The sequence below is a fragment of the Narcine bancroftii genome, chromosome 4, assembly GCF_036971445.1.
Source record: "Narcine bancroftii isolate sNarBan1 chromosome 4, sNarBan1.hap1, whole genome shotgun sequence".
Lineage (NCBI taxonomy): Eukaryota > Metazoa > Chordata > Chondrichthyes > Torpediniformes > Narcinidae > Narcine > Narcine bancroftii.
In genome coordinates this window covers 222,949,277-222,976,892 of record NC_091472.1, presented here as the reverse complement: position 1 = coordinate 222,976,892, position 27,616 = coordinate 222,949,277, and the positions used below count along the sequence as shown (strand labels likewise).

The 27,616-nt window shown below is 40.6% G+C and overlaps 1 protein-coding gene across 1 annotated transcript in view; it reads right to left on the bottom strand.

The window, feature by feature from the left end:
* The window catches only part of pcnt (pericentrin), a 239,082-nt gene that overhangs the window by 34,774 nt on the left and 176,692 nt on the right, over positions 1-27,616 (bottom strand). Inside the window, exons 46-47 of the mRNA XM_069934046.1 lie at positions 14,650-14,912; positions 6,832-6,931 (exon numbers count right to left, since the gene is read on the bottom strand). Of these exons, the coding sequence (XP_069790147.1) occupies positions 6,832-6,931; positions 14,650-14,912 (363 nt within the window). The remainder of the gene's footprint in view (positions 1-6,831; positions 6,932-14,649; positions 14,913-27,616) is intronic.

The window sequence follows — 27,616 nt, the reverse complement described above, 5'->3', positions numbered from 1 at the left end:
AAATAAATGGGACCCAACAGTATCAGACAGATGTTTTCGCTGTAAGAAGGAAACGGGAACAACAGTACATGCAATTTGGGCATGTGAGAAAGTGGAAAAGTTTTGGGAAGATCTAAATCAGGTTTTAAATAAAATCACAAAAAATAACATACCAAAAAATCCAGAGATCATTCTTCTAAGTAATATAAGAAGTAAAGAACTTGGCCTTGATTTGGATGAAGCACAAAAAAGGTTTATTATGATAGCCTAAGCTGAAGCAAAAAAATGTATAATGTCAACCTGGAAATCAGAAGATAGCCTGAGAATACAGCAATGGTACATAGAAATGAATAAATGTATTCCATTGGAAAAAATAACATATAATTTAAGAAATAACATCACAGTATTCAAACAAATTTGGGAACCGTACATGGAACACAACAGAGAAGTCCTACCGTGGACCTCCACCACCTAAAATGACAGAATGTGAAGAAGATGAAATGAACTGACCCAGTGTGTAAAAGTAGAAGATATAATTTTCTTGTTTATTTTCATTGTGTGATGACATTGTTTAATGGGTTTAATGTATTGTATATGTTGAATGTTTAGTGGGTGGGGAGGGGGGTGGGAAGGAGGGAGGGAAGAGAGGGGGAAAAAAGGGGAGAAAATGACACTGTGTATATTCAAGAGGGAAATGTTTATGTGTATTTTGGTCAATATGGTTCATAGTGTGAAAAATAAACAATTTTAAAAAATTTTTAAAAATGTGAAAACCAGTCTGCCACGAACCAGGTATCGTCTCCCCACCCCAACCGAGCACAACGGCGCCCCAGCAAGCCTGAAGAGGCACCAAACACTAACTGGTGCTTTTATCACCAACACTGGGGAGCACAGGCATGAAAATGCAGCCAAACCTGCTTGTTTCCGTTAAACAGCCAGGCCAGCCGCCGCTAATGGCCACATCAATAGCCTTTTGCACGTCACTGACAGTCAGTGGGCGACGATTCCTGGTCGACACGGGTGCTGAACTCAGTATCATCCCACCAACTCCACTGGAGACATGAATGCGACTATGAGGCCCCACACTCCGGGCAGCAAACAACACCAACGTGCAAATACAACTCAACAACGAGAGTTTCCGGTGGAATTTCACACCAGCCGCGGTGGACATGTCACGCCTCAGTCCTGATTTCCTTTAAGCACACAGCCTGTTGGTGGACGTGAAAGCCAAACACCTAGTGCATGTCCAGACCTTCCAAACTGTCCAACTTGAAGCTCCCATTGCCCTCAACCCAGGCATGGCCAGTGAGCGCCCCTTATGGACGAGTACAGCCGCAATTCACTTCCACCATGCCCACAGCACGGGGTGCTACACCACATACCGACCCAAGGGCCCTCACTCCACGCCAAAACCAGAAGGTTTCCCCCAGACAAATTGCAGTTGGCCAAAGAGGAGTTTTCTCATATGCAAGAGTTGGGAATAGTCCATAGGTCCGACAGTCCGTGGGCGTCCCCACTACACATGGTCCCCAAGTCCTCAGGCAGTTGGCAGCCCTGTAATGATTACCTCCGCCTTCATGACGCCACCACACCCGACCGCTACCCAGTCCCACAAATACAGGACTTCACAGCCTACCTTCACGGTGCCAAGGTCTTCTCCAAAGTTGATTTGGTGCGCGGCTATCATCAAATCCCCGTCCATCTGGACGCCATTGGTAAGACAGTCAATATCACCCCATTTGGACTTTTCCAATTCCTCCGCATGCGGCGCAAACATTTCAGCGCTTGATGGATGTGGTGGGAAGAGACTTGGACTTTGTGTTCATCTACTTGGATGACATACTCATCGCAAGCAAGGACCACGGGGAGCACAAGGACCATTTCCACAAATTTTCACTCGCCTGTCAGAGTTTGGACTCACGGTCAATGTGGCAAAGTGCCAATTCAGGAAAGACTCCATGCAGTTCTTGGGCCACACTATCACTGCGAATGGGGCAGCACCATCAGCGGAAAAGTTCACAGTCATATGCCAGTTCGTCTGCTCCAACACCGTCAAATGCCTTCAGGAATTCACGATAGTGGTTAACTTCTACAACTGATTCATCCCGGGGCCAGCACGCATCATGAGACCACCATTCTCCATGATATCGACCAAAAGCAAAACCCTAGTGTGGACAGAGGAGGCCGACGCAGCTTTCACCTCAACCTTGCTGGTTCACCCCAGATTGGACGTATCCACAGCGCTCACCGTGGATGCACAGGTGACAGCCATCGGGGGTGTCCTTGAGTAATCTTTCGAAGGTCATTAGAGGCCACTAGCCTTTTTCAGCCTTCACCTGCGACTCCCCCGAACAAATACAGCGCATTTGACAGGGAGCTCCTGGCACTCTACATGGCTATCAGGCACTTTCGTTATTTTTTGGAGGGCAGGCCATTCACAGTTTTCACTGACCAGAAGCTCCTCACCCACGCTTTCACCATGGCCAAGGACCCCTGGTCAGCACACCAACAACACCACCTATCCTATATATCCGAGTTCACCACCGCCATTTCTCCGGCAAGGACAATGTTGTGGACGACACACTCTCTCGACCTGCCATCTAGACCTTATCCCATAGGCTGGACTACTCCTGGCTAGCACAAGCCCAAAAAGAGGATGAGGAAACACAGACATTCCGCACAGCCATCACCGACCTTCGCTTCAATTACCTCAGTCTGCCGCACAGCCCTGATATGCTTCTGTGTGATGTCTCCACTGGCACACCATGTCCAGTAGTGCCACAGCAATGGAGGCACCAAGTTTTCAAGGCCGCTCACGACCTCACACACCCGTCCATAAAAACCACAACCCGTATGGTAGCAGAGAGGATCGTGTGGCACAGCCTGAGAAAACAAGTTGCGTAGATAGCTCGCAATTGCATGCAGTGTCAAGCATCAAAGTCTATCGTCATGTCCACCAGTTCGATCTTCCGAAGAAGTGGTTTGAACATATACATGTCAACATCGTGGGCCTGCTGCCATCTCCCGAGATGCCCGGTACCTCTTCACAGCAATAGACCACACCATAAGATAGCTGGAATCCATTCCTTTAAAAGACACCTCAACCAATTCCTGCGTCAGGGCACTGCTCACGTATTGGATCGTGAGGTTTGGGGTACAGAGTGCCGCAGTTTATGTCAGCACTGTGGACACAGCTCGCAACGCTCCTGGGCATCAAGCTACACCACACCATCACATATCAACCCCAGGCCAATGGACTCGTGGAACGCTTCTACCGCCACATGAAGTCAGCCCTCATGGTCCCGTTTAAATGGGCTCAATTTGGCGGATGAGCTCTCCTTGGTCCTACTGGGCATCAGGACGGCACCTAAAAAGGATTTACAGGCATCCTCAGCTGAATTGGTTTACGGCACCCTTCTAACTCTGCCAGACGAATTCTTCCCACCGTCCCAAGACTCACGCACCGAAGGGAAAGCATCATTTGAAAACCTACGGGACAGGTTAATACCCACCCCACCCCCACTCCATGGACGCCAGCAGGCGTCTTTGTATTTGTTCGTTGCAGTCCGCATCCGCTCCCCTCCAATGACCTTATGAAGGCCTGTACAAGGTCCTGCTTAACTTAGGCAAAACTTTCATGCTGAACATTGGGGGTAGGGAGAAACTGTTCACAGCAGACAGGCTGAAACCGGCACATCTGGACCTCACCCAACAGATCATACCAGCACAGCCCAAGTGCCGGGGGCGACCTCCTAAAGGCATGATCCCACAGCACCCAAGGGCAGCAGGACACTAGAGCCGATTCTGGATGGGGTGGGTTGTGTGGTGACGTACATCACGACTCAGGCGAACCAACTCCATGTTTGTCAAGGCCGCGGTAGCAGAGCAGCCACGTCAAGATGGCACCGCTGGGTCTTGCTTTCCTTGTGGTCAGAGGGGCCACGCACATGCACTCAGCTGCATCGTTACGTCACCCCCCCACTCAGAGGCAGGAGTTGCCGGCCACTTTATAAATGGCGGGGGGGAGGGGTGGAAAAGAGTGTGTGTGTGTGTGTGTGTGTGTGTGTGTGTGTGTGTGTGTGTGTGTGTGTGTGTGTGTGTGTGTGTGTGTGTGCACGCACGTGTGCGTGCGTGTAAAAACTTTCAGTTGACACAAGGTTGGAGGTGTTGAGGAGTTGATGTAACTTGCAACACAAATAGACAGATGCACAGTTAGGGGTGGAAGTGACAGATAAGAGTTTAATCTGGAGAAATATGAAGTGATAGACCTTGGAAGATGGGGTCCAAGTCCATAGATCCCTCAAGGATGCTGAGCAAGTTGACAGGCTGATTAAGAAGGCATATGGTGTGCTGACTTTCATTAGTCAGGGGATTGAGTTCAACAGCTGTGAGGTAATATTGCAGCCCTGCAAACCTCTGGTTAAACCACAATTAGAGTAGTATTTAGTTCTGGTCACCTCATTATAGGAAGGATGTACAAGCTTTGGAGAGGGTGCTGTCTGGATTGCGGAAGGCATCTTATGAAGAAAGGTTGAGCTAACTAGACGTCTCTTTGGAATGACTGCAGAAGAGAGTTTACAGAGGGGTCTAAGATTATGAGAGGCATAGATAAGATGGACAGCCAATATCCTTTTCCCTAGGTGGCAATGGCCAATACCAAAGGATATCCAAATACAGATCCAAAAATAGAACCTCCAGTTCTGTTATTAATTTCCCACTCACACTCTAAGCGACCAATGTTTACTTAAATTTTATACACATGTAGAAGTTCTTAAAATCCATTTTTATATTATGTGCTTGGCTTACTCTCCCACTCCACCATTCTATAATTTTGTCAAATACTAGAAGTGTTTGTTGTTGATCCAATTCTTTCATACTTGATAAATATTAGCTCCTGCCTACTAATATGGAAAATGTAGCCCCTAAAGTCCAAGGAAAAACTTTCTCTTACAAATATTGCACTGTCTGGTCCATTATTCTTTCACATTTAATCCTTCTCTCATTTATAACACTTTATCCTCATTGTCTAAGGACCAAGACAACTGACAAAGCCCACCATTTTCCAATCTTACCTGCATCTGACATTATGAGTTAACTACTCTCTATCATTAAACTTCAAAGCACAAGGTCAGGCAAGAAGTAAAGTACTGTAGCACAGAGGGTTTGAAAGATCCAGCAATTAGCAGACAGTATATGGCTGCCAAAGGGTGATGGATTTGTGGAACATAATTCAAAGAACTTTTCATGTAACAATCTTGATCAAGAAAAGGGAACAATAATGTATGAATTCTTTAATTTTCAAAACAAACATTCACCACATTCTCTCTTTGGTCTAATAGCCCATTTCACTTCTATTCTGCCATGACTCTATTCATCGGTTATAATTTTACCAACAAATCTATTATGGCTGTACAAAACGAGGTTGAGACTTAAACAGGATAAAGGACAAGTTAAGTGTGGGGGCGGGGGGGGGGAGGTAATCGTCATCAATGAGATAACATGGTAAATAGGGAAGTCGACCACTTTGGTGCCCCCAATAAAAAAGCAGGACCTTTTAAAGCATGTCCCAGTTTGTTACCCTTTAATGTTCAAAGGGAATTGGCTGTTCTTGCATGAAATTAGGAAGGCAAACAGACTGTTTCACTTTGCTGCCAGAAAATTTGAGTATAAACACACTCTGTACCAGAAGGCTGAGTAGATTAAATATCTTTTAAATAGTTGAAGACAATAGAGTTGATTGCATTACAAAGATCTTACACAGGTTGAGAGTGTGGATAGAGAAAGTATATTTCCCTGGCCAAGGGGTCTGAAATCATGAGTTGGAATGAGGGATGATCTCACAGAGAGATGTACAAAATCATGAAGAATAGATTGGGTAAACACAGAGAGTCTTTTGCACAGAGTTAGGGAATCAGTAACCAGAGTTAAAAGTTGACGGTGAGGGGGAAGAGATTTAATAGGAACCTGAGGGGTAACTTTATTTTTATAGATGATGGTGGGTGTATGGAATGGGCTGCCAGAGTAGATGGTTGAGTTAGGTACTATTGCAATGTTTAAGAAACATTTGGATGGACAAATAGATAGGGTAGGTTTAGAGGGTTATGGGTCAGATGCAGGCATATGGGAACTAGTGTGGGTTGGACATTTTGGTTGCTGTGGGTAAATTGGGCCAAAGGGATTGTTTCTACACTGTGTGACTATGACTTTACAAAAAATCCTCTGAAACTCCTTCCACCACCAGCCTCTGCTTTCTTCCATGAAGTCAATTTTCTATCCATTCTGTAATCTCTCCTTAGATCCCATGCGATCTAACTTTCCAGAGCAGCCTACTGTGAGGAGCCTTATCGAATGCCTTACTGAAATCCACATATACATCCACATCTCTGCCCTCTTCGACCTTCCTGGTCACATCTTAAAAAAAAACTTATCTGATTTGTGAGACATGACTTCCCACTTGCAAAACCATGCTGACCATCCTGAATCAGCCCTTGTTCATCCAAGTTCATGTATGTCTTCTCCCTCAGAAAACTCTTGTAACTTACCAACCCGACATGTTCTGCTCACTGGTCTATAGTTCCCAGGCTTTTCTCTGCAGCCTTTCTTGAAGTGCCCTGAATTTTATTCTGACAGAACAATCCATGTGTGGTGCAAAAAAAAAGCAGACATAAAATGGTGGGGAAACTGGGGTTTGCTTCAATTACAACAGTCAGAATGACCTCCCCTCAAGTGATGGGACCTGTAGATATTGATCTAAGTATACACTATCAGATGAGTTAAAGAGAAAACCTGATGTTTGCATCACCAAATTTATCCTAGTAACTCTTAAAATTCTATGTCTTTAGATGCACTCACCTGTGTCTCTGAAGGAAACTGTTGTGATTCATAGTTTAATTCAATCAGTGTCTTCAAAATATCTCTTATATCTTCAGTCTTTATGTGACCATCTTGTCCCCTGGGTAAAAGGGAAGAGAGATCTGAAACAGTGTTCTGATCCTTGTACTATCAAAAATTAGACATTGTGCACTTGCTCAAAACAGGGCAATGCACCACATTCTAAAACTTTTACTTTCTAAGAGTTGAGGCTGGGGGCACATTGTCATCCATCTCACTCGGCTAAAGGTAAAATTGCACATCGTTCGGTAATATTTAAAGTGGCACAGATTGCTTTACTGGAGGAAGTAATTTTTCTTGCCATTCTAATCAAACACCACAACTATAAGATTTTCTTTGATGTTCTCTTAATTCCCAATAGTATAAGCTTTCACAATATTTTTTTCATCTCAGTGCCTTAGGGTTTTATTCTTTATGTTGTTAATGTGGCCTTTCTGCAGTAAGATGGTGGAAAATTAAACAATTTAGCACAATGAATCTTTCTTCTTAGTACGACGGTGGATGAGGGGTGACCTGATAGAGGTGACTAAAATGATGAGAGGCATTGATCGTGTGAACATAGAACATAAAAAATGGGAGCAGGAGTAGGCCATTCGGCCCTTCCAGCCTGCTTCCCAATTCAACGTGATCATGGCTGATCTGATGACAGGCTCATCTCCACCGACCTGCCTTTTCCCCATATCCTTTAATTCCCTTACTATGTAAAATTCTATCCAACCTTGTGTGGATGGCCAGTTGCTTTTTGCCCAGGGTTGAAATGGCTAACACAAAGGGGAATAATTTTAAGGTGCTTGGGAGTAAGTACGGGGGGGAAGGGGTTTCCACATAAAAAGCGGAGAGTGCATGAAATGTGCTACTGGCAATGATGGTAGAATGGGAACTTTTAAGAGACTTGGGTAGGTACACTGAACTGAGAAAAAAAGGTGTATGCAGTAGGGAAATTCTAAGCAGCTGTTAAAGAGTCGGTTATGAGGTTGGAACAACACTCTGGGTCCAAGGGCCTGTACTTTGGAGTAGATTTTTATGTTCTGTGTTCTATGAATGATATTTTTTGGATGAAAATGAATGACCTACAATTCAGTAATTGCAATGAACTTGGAATGATCAAAGAGGAACTTCAGTTACATCTTCCAGAGGAATAATGGGAGAAGATTATTGAATTGGTTAATACCTCTTCAATATGTGCTCGTCATTCTTTGATTCCGTTTAAGTGGTATATCGGACTCATATGTCGAAAGACAAATTGGCCTGTATTTTTTCTAACATTAGTCCTATTTGTGATATATGTAAATCAGAAGTGGCTTCTCTCACTCATATGTTTTGGTAATGTCGTATGTTGGAGAGGTATTGGATAGATATTTTTAAGACCTTGTCAGCTATATGGATATCAATTTGCAACCTAACCCAATGACTCCTCTTTTTGGAATTGTAGTTCCCGAAGTGGACATGTTCCCACTTCCACACATCAGGTTGTAGCCTTTTCTACGTTGTTGGCTAAAAGAGCTATTTTATTTAAATGGAAAAATTCAAATCCACCTACTTTGACTCGATGGTTCTCTCAAATTAAGTCATGTTTAAGTTTTGAGAAAGTTAGGAGTCGTACATTTGATACTTCTGGTAAATGTGAAGAGACAGAAACCTTTTATAAATTATTCCCACATGACGTAGTTAGTATAATTATTTTCCCTTCCAGACTATATTTAATTTTATTTCTTTTCTCTTTGTTGGTGAAGACCAGACAATTAAAGTTTATAGATAAATTCTCAGGATAGGCTGAGTGGGGTTTTATTTAACAAAATTTTTTCTTTTTTTTCCAGTTTTTTTCAGCTTTCAGTTTGAGGAGATAAGAACATATTCATTAATTGTGCTGTAACACAATATGTTATATCATAGGATGTCATATAGTAATATTTTTCCCTTCTAGATTATGTATTCCTATTCTCATCATGCATTGTTTACCTATAATATGATTAATAAAAAGATTGAAAAAGAAAGAAGGAACGATTGAAGAAAATATTGGGTAGCTGCAATAATAATTTGATAAGGAGGCATCATTGAGCACAGGTGAATTGGTGAATTTGATTGGTCTCTTTTCATTCCCAGCTTGAAATTGGGTCCACAAAATTACCTTCTCTTATTTGATACATGAACATAAACTCCATGTTTTGGACAGTTAAGCACTGAATATTTCTACAAGTTGCAGGTAGAGGGAAGTTTAAGCATAGCCTTGCAAAAAACTGTTCATTCAAAAATACATTAAAAAAAAACAGGTTCAGCATTGAGTAAAAGAATCAGTCACACAACTGGAAACAGGCCCTTATTCCAACCTGCCCATGCTGACCAAAAAGTCCTACTCACACTAGTCCCACCTGCCCACATCCCTCTAAACCTATCCTATCCATGTATTCGTTTACATGTTTCTTGAATGTTGCACTTAACATAAGAAAAAGGAGCAGGAGTCAGTCATCCGGTCCATCGAGCCTGCTCCACTATTCAATAAGATCATGGCTGATCTGATCATTGACTCAACTCCACCTTCCTCCCTTATCCCCATATCCCTTAATTCCTTTTTTAAAGTAAAAATCTATCTAACTGAACGTTAAATATGTTTTAATGAAGTACCCTCAACCCCTTCCCTGGATAGAGAATTCCACAGATTCACTACTCTCTGGGAAAAACTGTTTTTCCTCATCCGTCATAAATCTACTCCCCTGAACCTTGAGGCTGTGTCCCCTAGTTCTGGTCTCACCTACCAGTGAAAACAATTTTCCTGCCTTTATCTTATCTATCCCTTTCATAATTTTATATGTTTCTATAAGATCTCCTCTTATTCTTCTGAATTCGAGTGAGTATAATCCCAGACTATTTAGTCTCTCTTTCTAGGTCAATCCTCTCTTCTCTGGGATCAATCTGGTAAACCTCCTCTGGACTGCCTCCAAGGCCTTCAAGTATGGAGACCAGAATTGCACACCATAGTTGTAGCATGATCTCCCTGCTCTTGAATTAAATTCTTCGAGCAATGAAGGCCAACATTCCATTTGTACCTGCAGTCTTGTCACCATTTAAATAATAATCTGCTCTTCTAGTTTTCCTACCAAAGTGGATGACCTCGCATTTACTATCACTGTACTCCATCTGCTAGACCTTTGCCCACTCACCTAACTTAACTATATCCTTCTGCAGCCTCTCCACATCCTCTGTACAATTTGCTTTTCCACTCAATTTAGTATCATCTGCAAACTTGGCAACACAACTCTCTGTCCCCTCTTCCAAATCATCAATGTAAATGATGAACAGCTGTGGGCCCAGCACCGACCCCTACAGCCCCCCACTTACCACTGTCTGCCAATCAGAAAAACAGCCATTTATCCAGATTCTTTGCCTTCTATCTTGCCTCAACTCCCACTTCTGACAGCCCTTTTCATACACCCACCACCTTTCATGGAAAAACGTTACTCCTCAAGTTCCTATTAAATCTCTCTTACCCCGCCCCCAATCACCTATGTCCTCTGGTTACCTATTCCCCTACTCTGGGCAAAAGACTCTCTGGATTTACCCAATCTATTCCTCTCATGATTTTGTATACCTCAATGAGGTCACCCCTCAATCCTCTATCCATGTCTATCTCCTCCCTCAGAATACTTTCTAGCAATTTAGATGTTAGCTCTATGGCCATAATTCCCAGCCTTTTTTAAAATATTTTATTTAAAAATTTTCCATACATTTAATTAATAAACTTTTACATAGAGAAGATATTAATTATATTTAAAAATTACAATGATTTCATGATGAATTTACCCCACCCTTACCCCACCTTCTTATACCACCCCACTAAAAATAACATAGAATAAGATATAAAAGTAATATATAATTATGTAAAATATTTTAAAAAAGAAAAAGAAAATGAAAAAGAATTTCTTGGGTTACACAAAGGATCTATTTGCACACTGGGATCTTACAGTATTTGTACAACTATTTTTGAGGAAGAAGATTAATACAGATCTTAAGGGCAAGAAGAACATTTTTACATATTCACCGCCTAAACTTTGCATATATGGGCTCTAAATTTGTAAAAAAGTAGGATATTTCTTAAATTAAATGCAAATTTCTCCAAAGGAATACAACTTTGGATTTTGCATTCCATCTATCCATACCTAAATGTGCATCTGATTTCCAAGTCACTGCAATGCACTTCCTTGCCACCACTAATGCTATTTTAATAAATTTCACTTGATAGAATGATCATTTTAACTTGGGTCTTATTCCCCAATAAAAATGTCTGGATTTTGTGGAAATACAATGCCAGTTACTTGTTCTAAAAAATTTCCTAAGTCCACCTAAAAAGACCTTACTTTAGAACATGGCCAGGTAGAGTGTAAAAACGTTCCTATCTCTTCACCACTGTTAAAACATTTACCGAATAAATCGGATTTTATTGTATTCAATTTTTGCAGCATTCAATTTAATTGATGTAATCTAATCTATATCTTACATTTATAATGTTTGTCATGCAGTTTTGACAGAAATCTGACTATCTTTTCTCATCAATTGTAATATTTAGGACTGCATCCTAATTCTGTCTAGATTTATGAACTCCCTGTTTAATAGTACCTGCTTATAATAAAAGGTACATTGCAGAAATAATTTCCTTAGTATAACCTCTCCTAATAAGAATTTTCAACTCATTGTTGAACCTAATTTTTCCCACAAATATCCTCTCAATTGAAGATAACAAAAGTGAATTCCAAGTTATTCCACATTTCTTAATTGTTGAAATGACATCAATTGACCTTGTTCATAACAATCTCCTATATTTTTAATGCCTTTATGAAGCCAAATATTCAAATATTGATTATCTTTAGTAAAAGGTATAAGATTATTTTGAATCAAAGTTGATATACTTCCTTTTTTTCCAATTTCACTATTTATCATTTTCCAGATAGTTATTAAATGTTTCAATAATGAAGCTTCTTTCACACCAGTTACTAATTTTGTATCCAATTTGTATATGAATTCCTTTGCTAATTTCTCTCCTATTTTATCCATCTCTATTTTTACCCATGCTAATTTTCCTAATCCCTCAGAAAGAGAAGTGAGCAATAATTATTGTGATAACAAAAAAAGATAGAGTTCCTTTAAAACCTTCTTTGTATAGACCTATCTTATTACATTCAGACTATAAAATATTGGCAAATAGAGTTACTAATTTATTGCCTAAATTAATGAACATGGATCAGACAGGATTTGTGAAAACAAGATAGTTGGCAGATAATGTGGCTAGTATCATGCACATAGCACAAAAAAGGAAAGATTTGAGTGTAGCAGTGGCTCTAGATCCAGAAAATGTATTTGATAGTTTGGAGTTGGACTTTTTGTTTAAAGTGCAAGATAAATTCTGGTTTGGCCAAGCTTGTATAAACTGGATTAAAGCACTATACAATAATCCTAAAGGAAAAGTAGTATCCAGTGATCAAATGTCCGCTCCATTTCAATTTGGCAAGATCTAGTCTCTTATCCCCAGCTCTGTTTATTTTAGTTATAGAGCCAAAATCAGAGATAATTAGGAACGATTTAGAAATTAGGGGTTTATGGTTGGTCAGGTATTTGCAGATGAAGTTTTGATATATCTGACAGAATTGGAGATTTCTTTACAGAAACTACATCTCAATCTGAAAGAATATAATAAGATCTCAGGTTATAAAATAAATTGGGACAGGTGAAGTTATCTCTCTTACACAAGGAGATTATGATCATTGTCAAAGAAATGCTCGATTTAAATGGCCAAAAGAGATGATTAAGTATTTAGGGACAGATAGATTATAATTTAAGCAATTTATATAAACTGAATTACTTATCATTGCATAAAAACAGTTGAAGAAGAGGACTTTTTAAAAAATGATCTTGCCAATAATGTTAGTGGGAAGAGTCAATTATATTAAGATGAATATTTTTCTGTAAATACAATATCTTTTTCAAACCATATCATAATATTATATTATTACCCAACCATATTATTATCACAATTTTTTTTCAAGAATTAAACAAACATTTTTTTGGATTTCTTTGGAAAGGTAAAAAGTCAAGTTTCTACAGAAAGACTAATGTGGAAATATGAACTGGGAGGTTTGCAGCTTCCTAACTTTAAGAATTATTACCAAGTAGCTCAACTGAGATTTACTGCAGCCCTTTTTGAATAAAGCACAACATTTTGCACCCTCCAGTCTTCCAGCACCTCACCTGTAATTAATGGCGTCTCATAAATCTCAGGCAAGGCATCTGAAATTTCTCCACAGTGTCCTTGGATATATCTGATCAGGCGCAAGAGATTTGTCTACCTTCATACACATCAGGAACTTCAGCACCTCCTCAACAGTAATATTGACTGCTCTAATACCATTGACTGCCCCAGTCCTCATCTCTTTCTCCAGATTAAGAACAAAGAAGTACTCATTGAGGACCCTGCCATCCCCTGTGGTGCCACACAGATTTAAGCACAATGATTCCTGAGGGGTCCCATTATTTTTCTCTGATTATCCTTTTTCTATTTATGTACTTACAAAATCTCATGGGATTATTGTTAATGTTTTCTTCTAGAGCTATCTCCTTTCAAAAACATCCCATTTTCCTTGCCTTTTTCTTCCTTCAAACAACCAGTTCCAATCAATTTGAGCAAGTTTCCATCTTAAACCTTCAAAGTTCACCTTGCTCAATTCCAAATTTTACTCATGGTCCCCTCCTGTCTCTCTCCATGACTATCTTAACTCTAATAGAGCAATGGTTGATGATCTCCAAAGGCTCATCCACTTACCATCCTAATTTCCCAAGGTTAGAAGAAGCATGGCCCTCGCCCATGTGCAACCCTCCGCATATTGCTAGAAGAAACTTTCCTGAACATATTTGACAAATTGCACCCATCTAAACCTTTGATACCATGACTTTACTAGTCAATATTTGGAAAGTTAAAATCCTCTGCTATGATGACCTTCTTTGACCTACAGCTGGCAGCGATACCCTGGCATAATTATTCTTCTGATTCCTGTTGACTACTTGCGTCCTGTACTACACTCCCATCAAGGTGATCATGCCTTTCTTGTTCCTGCCCTCCACCTATATAGTCTGTAATGTCACCTCTGACCATTCCTGTGATATTTTCCTTAACCTACAAGGCAACACCTCTTACTTTGAATTGTTGTACATACTCACTGTGTAACAAAAACACTATTATCAAAAGTGCCTCGATTTCCTTTTTGGTCTTAAAACAGTATAACATGCTGGACCAGAAATAAGTATCCAATTTGCATTATTTACACTGTGATAAATTTGTATAAAATGAAAATTAATTTCTAGGTTTCAAACTTTTTAGACAAATTTAGACATACATACAGCATGGTATCAAGCCAATTTAACCCACAAGTTCGTGCCATCCAATTTACATCCAATTAACCTAGACCCCTGGTTTGTTTCGAATGGTGGGAGGAAACTGGAGCCCCCGGGTAAAACCCACGCAGATACAGGGAGAATGTACAAACTCCTTACAGACAGCATGGGATTCGAACTTCGGACATGATCACTAGCACTGTAAAGGCGTGGCGCTAACTGCTACGCCAACCATGCCGCCCTATGTATGTAGATTTTAAATCTTGTCTTCTTGGAGTTTTTTTTTCACCCAACACAATAGTTTGTTTTAAAAGAAAAGGATTTTCACTTTCTTTGCCATTCTCTACACACAAACCTTGGCAAAACAAATTTTATCCTTCTCACTTTTCCTTCCACACGTACCTCTGCTCGGTTCTGTTGATTATCTCTTTCAGCCGGACAGTCAACTGTTGAATCTGCTGCCTCATGTTCTCAAGATGCTGTTGCACATGGGGAGCTCTGCTCTCTGCATTGCATGTAGCTGTATTCAAGCTGCACTTCACAGGCTCTCCTCGCTGCCGTTTGCGGGATGCAAGTTTGCACTCCTGTTCCTCCAAGTCCGCAAGTATTTGCTGCAATTCTCGAATACGGTGCTGATCTTGCCGGTGCTGTAATTCCAGTTCATGCTATGCAGCAATAATTAAAAAGAAAGTAAATAAATTCAGGCCCAGTGCGTTCACTACGTAGACAACATTTATTTTGAAGCCTGGGTGATTCATGACAAGTTTAGATTTTCTATTTTCAGATGCTCCTCGTTATTTGGACTGAATTCAGAGTTCTCTGTCAGTCAAATGTTGCCAATAGGTGCAACATATCTCAAGAATTAAAATATTTTGTCGCTAAGATAACACTTTTTGTTATTGTTCTTGAATATTCATAAAGTCAGTCAGTTAATGATCCAAAGCTTAAAGTTGCAGAGCAAAGATGGAATTGTCACATTTGTCATTGACTAGTCCTATGACAGCTTCTGCAATTCTGTGGAAGATTGGAAAACCATGGCAAGCTTTCAGGATGTGGGTACATAGATTCTCTTACAACACAAAAATCAGAGGATTGTGAACAATGAGCAAGGTTGTCAAACGATAAGAGTAGGGTGTATATCAGTTGAAAGCCGGACAATTTATCCAGTGAACATATCCACCTTTTATAACACATCTTGCCTATTAATGCTCAGCCTGGCCTGTACTATATCCCTTTCCTTTGATGTTTTGTCAGCTTCTTCTTCCTTAGGGGAAAAAAAATTACTGTTCATGGACACTCCAAGTAACTTCAGTTTAATTACCGGAACCAATAACCAGGGATAACATGAACAGGCATTTGGAGCAGTTAATATTAAGGAAAGTCAATGCGGATTTGTAAATGGTGAGTCATTTTGACAATCTTAATTGGATTGTCTGAAAAACAGAGAAGTTTGATGATGAGATTAGTAAAGATGCTGTCAAAATAGATTTTTTTTTAGATCATTCAACAAGGTGCAGAATAAAATTCTGGCTAACATTAAGGTTCGTGGAATAGGAAGGTCAGTATCCAGTAGTATGAAATTAAGGATATAAAACAGTAGATGCTTTTAAATTGCCCTGTAAAATGGGATTAACTGGGCAATTTGCCCGGTTAGAGCCCCACTCACAAGGCAGCTTGAAAGGGTCTGACCCAGTCAGCATCGTCCAAAGTCAACCGGGTCCCTGCCCTACCTCGGAGGTAGTTGGGGAACCCAGTTAAACTTACCCAGAACACATCGACTGGCGACTTGAACAGCAAAATGTCAGTGCTTAAGCCTGGCTGGAGTGTCTACAGTCATCGGGGGGGAGGAGGAGAGGGATCGCTACCGTGAGGGGGAGAGATGGGGGCCACAATCAGGGGGAGTGAGGTCGATGTCACGAGGGGGTGTGGGGCTGCCACGATCAGCGAGAGAGGGGTCGCTGTCACGGGGGAGAGAGGAGAAGGGTCAACTGCCATGGGGGAAGAGAGGAGAGGAGTCGGCTTCCACGGGCTGCAGGGGAGCGCGATTGACAGTGGGAGGGAGACTGACAGCTGGTGGGAGGGACAGGGGAGACTAGTTTGCGTGACGTGTCACTTACTGTGTCATTGCGGGGGCAGGATTCCCCCTTAAATCGCTGGGTTGGCGATTTACTGGGGCTATCCCCTCCTCAGCTTAAAAGATGCTGGAGGTACCTTTGGCCTGCTAAATGCACCTGGGTCCCAGGAGGGCTATTCGGGTGCTGCAGCTAAAAGCATCTAGTGAGTTGTGGTGAGTGGTCATTTACCTGATTAGAGGGAGATGAATTGTGGTGTTCTAAGGATCAACGTTCAGATCAATGGCCATGATGCAGGCACTCAAATGGAGTAAAATTTCACAAACTGACAAAGGTGGCGATTTGGAAACCTGAGAACTGATTGCAAAAGGAAAAATACCTGTTAAAAAATACAGGTAAGCAGTCGGCTAATGGAATTTAATACAGAAAAGCAGGTCGTTACATTTTGACAGAAATGATAGGGACAGACAGCACAGTTCTAGAGAGTGCAAGGATTCGTACCCAGTTACTTTGACAAGGACAGGAATCACTGAGTTCTAATGCTGAATCTTTACAAAGCTCAGATTCAGCCATATTAATTGAGTTTTGCATGCACATTTCCTTGCGAGAATGCAGAGGAATTGACCAGAATGGTTTCAGGGATGATTAATTTGGCTGGAGAAGCTGAACCAGTATTCCTTGAAGCCAAGAAGCTTGAGGAGAGATTCGACAGAGATATAGATGATTACAAAAGATTTAGGTACGGTTGACAAAGACAAGGTCATTTCCATGAGCTAATGGTCATGGGTTTAAGGATTTAGGCAAGAGTTTTGGTGAAAGGTTAGGGGGCAACGAGAAAGTTTTTTTTATGCTGAAAGTGGTAATCACCCAAAACATTTTGCCTCGGAAGGTAGTGAAAGTAGCGACAATTATGTTTTGTAAAAGCAAATTAGTTCAAAATACAAGGGAAATCAGCCTGTAGGGATAAAGAGGAATGGCAGTGATTGGATAATTCTACAGAGCTCTAACATAGAGTTGATAGGCTGAACTGCCTCCCACACTGCAATGACGATGACTTCCATCTCATGAACCAGGGTTCAAATCCTACAATGACAGCCCATAAATGGTTTAAATGCAATATCATTCAGGTATATTCAACTATGTAGCAATTGAAAATTAATCAAATGAATGATTCTTCTTCATGGCTTAGGGGCTTTGGCCATCCTGATCTGGAGTCACAAAGTTTTACAGCACACAAACAGGCTATTTGGCCCAAGCTCCACACTGACCAAGACAATCCCATTTACCTTTGTTTGACCCACAACATCCCTCTAAGCCTTCCAGGTAATTGTCCAAATGTGTTTTAAACATTTAAACCCACATGTCCTGCTACCTCTGGCAGCCTGCTCCACTAATCTATCACCTCTGTGAAAAAGGAAGCCCTCAGATCCCTTTAAATAGTTCTCCTCTCATCTTAAATTTCTGCCCTCTAATTTTTGACTCTCCCCCCCACCACCAATTCTGGAAAAAAATGTGACCAATCGCTTACCTAAGCCCTATGATTTTATATACGTCTACGAGGTCACTCCTTGGCCCCTTAAATCTCAACTAAACTAACCTCTCAATCTCACCAGCCCAGGTAATATTTTCTGCACTGTTTCCAGTTCAATGATCATCAAAAATAGGACCAGAAGGCAATTCAGTCCTTCGATCCTGCTCCACCATTCTATGCATCATGGCTGACCTCAATTCCTGCTTTCTCTATATTCCCCTTGATTCCTTAAGCCAGTAGGGCCACATCCTTTTAAATATATCTGACGAACCAGCCTCAACAACTTTCTGTTGTAGAGAGTTCCACAAGTTCACACCTCTCTGAATGAAGAAGCTTCTCCTCATCTCAGTCCTACTAAATGGCTTCCCCCTTATATTTGTATTGTGACCCCTTGGTTCTGGACTTTCCCAACATTGGGGTCATTCTTCCTTCATCTAGCCTGTCTAGACCTGTCTGAAATGTATATATCTCAATGAGATCCCTTGACATTCCAACAAGTGCAACCCTGGGTCCATCCAGTCTTTCTTCATTCATGAGCCCTTCCATCCCAGGAATCAGTCTGGTGAATCCTCGCTGCACTTCCTCAATAACAAAAATGTCTTTTCTCAGATCAGAAGACACAACACTCAATGTGTGGCCTCCCAAGTCCCTCTACAATTGCAGTATTCAAAACTTCTCTCAATAAAGGCCAATATGCCATTTGGTTCTTCACCACCTGCTTTACCTGCATTCCAACCTTCAGTGTACCACGACACGCAGTTCTCATTACACCTCCACTTTTCCTGATATCTCACCATTCAGGTAATAAGCTGGCTGCTGGTTATTGCCACCGAAGTGGACAACCTCACAAATTCTTTACATGATATTGTATCTGCCATACATCTGCCCATTCTCTTACTCTGTCCGAGTTACCTTGCAGCTACTTGGAATCTTCCTCACAGCCCACACTGCCACCCAGCTCAGTGTCATGTGCAAACTTGAAGATATTACATTCAATTTCAGGGGAAATAGCAGGGATCCCAGCACTGAACCTTCTGGTATCCCATCGGTAACTGAATGTCAATATGAAAAGGATACATTGATTAGCATTCTTTGCTTCCCACCAATAGACCAATTTTGCCATAAATACATTCCCTGCCATACCATGTTCTCTAATTTTGTATATCAATCTCTTGTGTAGAACCTTATCAAAATATTTTTCCAAGTCCAAATACACCACATTCATCATATTTAATATAGAGAAATATGAGGTGTTTTTTTAGAAGGTCTAACATGGGTAGAACTGACATGTTGAATGACAAGGATCTGGGGAGTGTTGTAAAGCAGAGATATCCATAAATACAGTTATATAGTGCTTTGAAAGTAGCATCAAAGATAGGGTGGTCAGAATGGCTTTCAGCACATTGACCTTCATTAGTCAGAGAACCAAAGGTAGCAGTTGGGAATCAGTTGCAGTTGTACAAGATGTGGTGAGGCCCCATTTGAAATAATGAGCTCAGTTTCGGCTATTGTGCTGCAGGAAAGATCTCAAGTTGGAGAGGATGCAGAGATGACTTGAGAATGGAGTTAAACATGAAAGCCTGCAGATGCGTAATTGTAGAGCAACACACAAAAGTGTTGGAGAAACGCAGTAGGTCACACAGCGTGCATAGGAAATAAAGGGCAGCCAACATTTCAGGCCTGAACCCTTTGTCAAAGGTACAAACAAAAAGCAGGAAGGCACCTGAATGAAATGGCCACAAAGCAACACTTCACTTGTGAATTGCAGGGGTCATCTATTGCACCCAGTATCCCTGTTGTGGCCTCCTCTACATCAGAGAGACTGGACACAAACTGGGAGAATGTTTCCTTAAGTACCTTCACTGTAAGGACCTTCCACTGGCCAACTATTTTACCCATTGCCAAAGCAAGGCTACCCACAAATTAGAAGAACAACACCTAATATTCCATCTGGACATTCTCCAACTAGACAGCATTAACATCAATCTCCATTTTCCATTAAACTCCTCTCCCGAGTCTCTTTTTTTCCCTGTTCCTCTAACTCCTTTCTTCCAGCTCTACACCTGCTTCCCTTCCCTCTACATTCATACAGTTACCCTCTCCCCAATCACTTCTCCTCCCACCCATATCCACCTATGACATCTTACCTGCTAGCCTGTGCTCCTCCCCTTGCCCGTTCCTCTCTCCTCTCCTCTCTTCCCCCGCCTTTTTATTCACTCCTTTTTGCTCATACTTGGCTCAGAGCTCAGACCTGAAATGTTGGTTACCCTTTACTATGTATAGATGTTGTGTGGCCTGCTGAGTTTCTCCAGCACTTTTGTGCATTGCCCATATTAACAAGGATGTGGCCAGGACTTAAGGGTATGAGCTACAGTGAGAGGCTGTGTAGCCTGGGGTTTTATTCCTTGGAACACACACAGGAGGATGAGGGGTGATCTCATCGAGGTGGACAAAATCATGAGGAAGAGTTTGGTTAAACTAGGGGTCTCCAAAGTGGTTAATAATGACTCCTGGGGGTCGATGGGACGTCCAAAGGGTTGAAAAATTCCAGTGGGGTCGAAAAATGCTGGGGGAGGGCAATTGAACTTCTGGGGTTGAATGAATTGTAGAGCTCGAGGTCCCTGTTCCTGCCGGGAGCCCAGCATTCCCACTCCCTCCAGGAGCCTGAGGTCCCTGCTCCTGACAGAGCCTGACATCCAACATCCTTACTCCCTCCGGGAGCCCGACGTCCCTGCTCCCACTCAGGATCCTGAGGTCTCAGCTCCCATCCGGGAGCCCAAGGTCCCTGCTGCCGCCTGGGACCCAGAGGTCCTTGCTGCCACCTGGGACCCCGAGGTCCCCGCTCCTGCCTGGGACCCCGCTTCTGCCCAGGACCCAGAGGTCCCCGCTCCGAGGCAACTTCTTCGATGCGGACGGCATTACACCCTAAGTTGAGAATGGAGCCGCCACCGCCGATGCTGAAGACTTGGACCCAGCTCTGTTCATCATTTTCCCGGCCAGAAACAAAGGTTTTTTATTACTGTTACTGTAATCGCTTGCTTAATTTACAGATTTGTTACTTGGTGATTGGGGTGTTGTTACAAAGTTTGGGTTGTTGCTGGGAGGCTAGGCATATGGTATGAAGTTTCCCCCTCAAATGTATATGGATAATGAATATCTATTTATTTATTTGTACCTGCCTGGGGTTTATGAGGGATCAAGAATTTCATGAAGGGGTCGATGGTCTAAAAGGTTTAGTGACTCCTGGTTTAAACACAGAGAGCCTTTGCCCAGAGTAGGGTAATCAGTAACCTGAGGACAAAGCTTTAAAGAAAGGGGTGAGAGATTTAAATAGGAACCTGAGGAGTAATGTCTTTTATAGAGAGTGGTGGGTATATGGAATGGGCTACTGGAGATGGTGATTGAAGATGGATACATGGATAGGATAGTTTTAGAGGAATAGAGGCCACATGCAGGCAGGTGGGACGTGTTGAGTGACTGAAGAGTTGGTGCAGGAGGCAGGGGTTCAGATTCATGAATCATTGGGATCACTTCTGGGGAAGGACAGATTACATTGAACTGGAAGGGGACCACTATCCTGGTGGGCAGATTTGCTTGAGCTGTTGAGGAGAGTTTAAACTATTTTGGCAGAGGGATGGGAATCTGAATGTGAGGGCAGAGCATAGAGCAGAAGGTGGAAAGATTGATGCAATGTGAAGTGAATTCGTGAGGAAGGACAGGCAATGGATGGAGCATAAGTATAGTCAGTTAGAGTGTTTGAAATGTGTTTATTTCAATGCAAGAAGTATTAGGAAACAGGGAGATGAACTTAAGGATGGATTAGTACATGGAATTATGTTGTTGTGGCCACTATAGAGACTTGACTGACACAAGGATAGGATTGGCTGATGCAGGTACTGGGGTTTAAATGTTTTAAAATGGATACAATAGGAGGTAAAAGAGGGGGAAGGGGGGTAACAGCATAAATTAATCAGGGATAGTATCACAGCTGCAGAAAGGGGGGGGGGGGATGTTATAAGGTATTGTCCACTGAGTATGTGTGGGTGGAAGTCAGAAACAGGAAGGAGCAAGGATATAAGGATTGAGAATTGGCTTGCATGCAGAAAGGGTTGCAGGAGATGGAACATATTCTGCCTGGATGTTAGCGACCAGTGGAGTGACTAACGTGCAGAACATTCCAGAGGTTTCAGGTTTCTGGATTCCAACATTCAAAAGTGAAATCAACCTTTGTTTCATCGGGGGAGGAGTCATGTGATGGAGTAGTGGCCAGTTGGAGAATACCAGCCCTTTCCAGAAAAGAAGAAAAAAAGTGAAGGAAAAGCAAAACCCCAGATACACAAAACACAACAAATAAAAGAAAACGGTGTGGAGAAAAGAAAGGAAATGGCACCTAAGAAAGAAAAACCAAAAATGGAGGAAAAAAGAAGGAAAGACGCCGGAGGAGAAAGGAGAAGGCCTTTCCTGCACAAAAAAGCAGGGACCATCCGTGGACAGAGGACCCCGCTCCCCGAGGTTAGTGGAGACCCCGCAGGGTTGTGACCTCCTGACCGCAGGACTTAAAAAATGGCTCACTGAGGCAAACAAAGGTGCGCAACTGTGCATGCGCGAGGAATTGCATGTGCACAACAAGGAAAAGGAGAACACTGATGGGAGGGGGGACCAGCTGTGAAGTGAACCTACACAGCATGAACAGCTGAGAGATGCCCGACAGCAGGGCTCCCAGCTGGAAGAAAAGGAAAGCAACGGGAAGGGGAGGGATGAGAAAGAAAAAAAGGAGGCCCAACAGATAACCAGCCCAGAAGAAGAGGACCAACATCAAAAAGCCATGAAAAAAAAATACCCAACAAACTGAGGCAAGCAGCTCAACACGAAAGTCAGAAGAGATGCAGATACAAGGAAGAGAAGTAGAAGACACAAACCCAAGAGCAGATACAATAGAAGAAGAAAGAGAAGACCAAGCTCTGCACAGAGGAATAGGAGGTAAAATGAATGGACAGTATATAGATAAAATAATTTTTCAAGAACGAATGAAAGCATTAAAAGAATAGTTGACACTAGTATTTAGTGAAATGAAAAGAAAAATGAAAAGTACAGAAGAAAAAATGAGTAGAATAGAGCTGGTCATAACAGATGTAGGGAAAGGATTCGAAAATGTGGAAGAACATGTAATGGTGGTAGAAATGGAAGTGAACGACAAAAAGAAAATTGGAAGAAAGTGATCAAAATGTTAAAGAAACACAAGAGTTGTTAGCTCAGAAGATTAATATAATGGAAAACTATAGTAGGCGAATCAATATAAAGATAGTGGGCCTAAAGGAAGATGAAGAAGGCAAAGATATGAAAGAATTTATAAAAGAATGGATCCCAAAAGTCCTGGGAATGCCAGAAATGCAGGAAGCAATGAAAATAGAAAGGGCACACAGAACATTAGACCCGAAACCACAGTCACAACAAAAACCAAGATCCATTTTAGTAAAATTCCTGAGATACACGACAAGAGAAAATATATTGGAGAAGGCAATGAGTAATATTAGAGAAGACAAAAAACCACTGGAATACAAAGGTCAAAAAATTTTTTTCTACCCAAACATAAGTTTTGAGCTCCTAAAGGAGAGGAAGGAGTTTAACACAGCAAAATCGATCCTATGGAAAAAAGGCTATAAATTTATGTTAAGATATCCAGTGGTGGTTAAAATAGTTATCCCGGGAGAGCAAAACAGACTGTTCTCGGATCCAGAGAGAGCATGGGAATTTGCAGAACAACTGCAGGACAGAAAGAGAGAGGAAGAGATGTAACAAGAACGAAGAATGACGACAAACTACATATAAAGATGTAAAAATAATGCATAAGTAAGAACTAAAGGAGGGAAGAAGGGAGAAGGGGGGGAAAAAAAGAGGAGGGTAAAAAAAAAGAAAAGAGAAGAAAAGAGGGGGAGTTTTGTTTTAATGTGAAGATAAAAGTCTTTTCTGGAGGGTGTTGGGTGGGAGAGAATAACAGTCGCTGCGAAATCAGTTGAAACTTGTGAACGGTTCGCAGTCTGAATGGAGAGGGGAGTTGTGGTTGCCCGGCAAGGGACAAGGGGCGACTTAGAGAGGGGTGGGACAATTGGGGTTAAGAGAATTTGAGATGTGGGAGTGGTTGAGGTATTTTATGTTTTAGAAGTGTTGTCATACATTGAGTTCAAAAAAAGAAAACTGAGAGATGAAAATGGGGAAAAGGGGAAAGGTGGTGGTGAGGAAGCGGAAATGAGATGTAAACAGAGTATGAGATGGCCATGTTGAACTATATAACTATAAATATTAATGGAATACATAATCAAATCAAAAGGAAGAGGCTATTAAATTTACTGAAAAAAGAAAAAATTGATATAGCATTTGTGCAGGAAACACATCTAACGGAAGTAGAACACAAGAAATTAAGGAGAGACTGGGTAGGGCACATAACGGCAGCATCATATAACTCAAAAGTCAGAGATGTAGCTATATTAATCAATAAAAATGTACCAAACAAGATAGAGGAGGAAATAATAGATCCAGAATTTGGTCAATATATTTGCACCTAATGAAGAAGATCAAAAGTTTATGCAAGATATTTTTTTGAAGATTGTAGATACGCAGGGGAATATATTGATAGGAGGGGACTTTAACCTTAATTTGGATTCACAGATGGATAAAACTGGACAAAAGACCAGCAGAAAGAACAAAGTAGCCAAATTTATGGTTAAATCAATGCAGAAATGCAACTTTTGGATATATGGAGGAGACAACACCCAAAGGAGAAGGAATACTCATATTATTCGAGTAGACATAAAACATACTATTCCTGTTGTCAGCCCATATCCAAGGGAGAGTTAGGAAAATGGAATATAAAGCTAGATTATTATCTGATCACTCACCCCTGTTATTAGGAATAGAACTGGAGGTCATCTCACCAAGACAATATTGATGGAGATTAAACTCCATGCTACTTAAAAGACAGGAATTTAGAGAATTTATTGAGCGCCAAATTAAAATGTACTTTGAAATAAATACGGAATCAGTGAAAGACAAATTTATATTATGGGATGCAATGAAAGCCTTCATCAGAGAGCAGTTAATAAGTAATGTAACTAAGATGAAAAATGACTACAATCGGGAAATAGAACAGCTGGAAAGGGAAATAGTAAGTACAGAAAAAGAACTAGCAACAAGGGAAGATAAAACAAAAAGAAGAGAATTGACGGACAAAAATATAAAATACAAAACATTACAAACATATAAGGCGGAGAAGAAAATAATGAAAATAAAGCAGAAGTATTATGAGCTAGCAGAAAAAACGCACAAAATACTAGTCTGGCAGCTTAAAACAGAACAAACTAAAAGAACAGTATTGGCATCAAGGAAAAAGGACAAACAAATTACATATAACCCAACAGAGATCAATGAAAACTTCAAGGAATTCTATGAACAATTATACCGAACTGAGAACGAAGGGAAATAAGACAAAATAGATGAGTTTCTAGCTAAAACTGAACTACCAAAATTGCAAGAAGAGGAGCAAAATAAATTGATGAAACCATTTGAAGTAGAGGAAATACAGGATATATTAAAAAAGTTACCTAACAATAAAACACCTGGAGAGGACAGACTCCCATTAGAGTTCTATAAAACATTTAAAGACTTATTAATTTCTCCTCTCCTGGAAGTAATGAACCAGATAGAAGAAACACAAAACTTACCAGACTCATGTAAAACAGCAATAATTACAGTAATACCAAAGACGGGGAAAGATCCACTAACACCAGCATCGTATAGACCAATATCTCTACTTAACTAAGATTATAAGATAATAGCAAAACTATTAACAAACAGATTGGCCGACTGTGTACCAAAAATAGTAAAGCGAGATCAAACTGGATTTATTAAGCAAAGATGAACAACAGACAATGCCTGTAAGTTCATTAACTTACAAGGAAATAAGATACCAACAGTGGCTGTTGCTTTAGACGCAGAGAAAGCCTTTGACAAGGTAGAATGGAATTATTTATTCAAAGTATTACAGAGGTTCAACCTACCAAAGAAATATATTAATTGGATTAAAGCATTATATAAGGGACCAATGGTGAAGGTGACAATAAATGGATAGATATCGAACCAATTTAAATTAACCAGGTATACTAGGCAGGGATGTCCACTAGATCCCTCACTGTTCGCTTTAGCTATAGAACCATGGGCAGAACGGATAAGAACAGAAAAATAAAATAAAAGGGATAAAAAATAAAAGAGAAGGAATATAAAATCAGTTTTTTGCAGATGACATCATAGTATACTTAACAGAACCAGAATTATCAATAAAAGAATTACATAAGAAATTGAAGGAATATGGAGAAATATTAGGGTACAAGATCAACGCAAATAAAAGTGAAGCGATGCCAATGAATAATGCAGATTACACAGAGTTTAGAAAAGAATCACCATTTAAATGGCAAGCACAAGCAATCCAATACCTAAGTATTAGATTAGATAATAATTTAGGCCATCTATACAAATTAAATTACAGAGACATTAATGAAGAAATTACAAGATGACTTAGAACACTGGAAAGATTTACCACTAACACACTGATAGGAAGGGTAAATTGCATTAAAATAAATGTCTTCCCAAGGATACAATACTTATTTCAATCGTTACCAATTCCCTTAACAGATAAATTCTTCAATGAACTAAAGAGAATAATAAGGAAATTCTTATGGAAAGGTGGGGGGGGGGGGGGTGGTAACTGAGGATAGCGCTAGATAAATTAACAGAATGGTACAAACAAGGTGGTTTGCAGCTACCAAACTTTAAAAATTATTATAGAGCAGCACAATTAAGATATCTATCAGATTTTTATCAAAAAAGGGAAAAACCAGATTGGACCAGGATAGAGCTAGATAAAATAGGGGAGAAGGTACCAGAACATATACTTTATAAGTGGGATGAAAAACTGGTACAATATAGAAGTTCACCAGTACTGCACCATTTACTCAACATTTGGAAGAAGATTCACGTAGAAAGGAAAAAAAACAAATTACCAACTACTAAAATTATTATTGACTCAGAATCAACTAATCCCTTTCACAATAGATAACCTTTCCTTTAGGGAATGGGAAAGAAAAGAAATTAAAAGAATAGAAAATTGTTTTTTGGGAAATAATTTATTATCATTTGAACAAATGAAGTACAAATATGGAATAACTCACAGTACAATGTTTGCATATCATCAACTGAAAACCTATTTAAAGGACAAATTGGGAAGCAGGCTGAGGTTGCCAGAAGGAAGCAGCTTTGAATATGTAATTACAGACACAATGATAATTAAAAGATTTATAACAAACATGTACATCAAACTGCAAGAGAAAGAGAACGATAAAATAAGCTATAAACCCAAACAAAAGTGGGAAAAAGATCTAAACATAAAGATAAAAAATGAAATATGGGAAAAGTTATACTCCAGAACTATGAGAAATATAATAAATACGAGGTTACGCATGATACAATATAATTGGTTACACAGACTATATATCACGCCCCAAAAGTTAAATAAATGGGATCTAACATTATCAGATAGATAATGTAAGAAGAAAATGGGAACAATAGTACATGCAATTTGGGCATATGAGAAAGTGAAAAAATTTTGGGAAGATCTAAATCAGATATTAAATAAAATCATAAAAAGCAACATACCAAAAAATCCAGAGATCTTTCTTCTATGTAATATAAGAAGTAAAGAATGAGGCCTTAAACT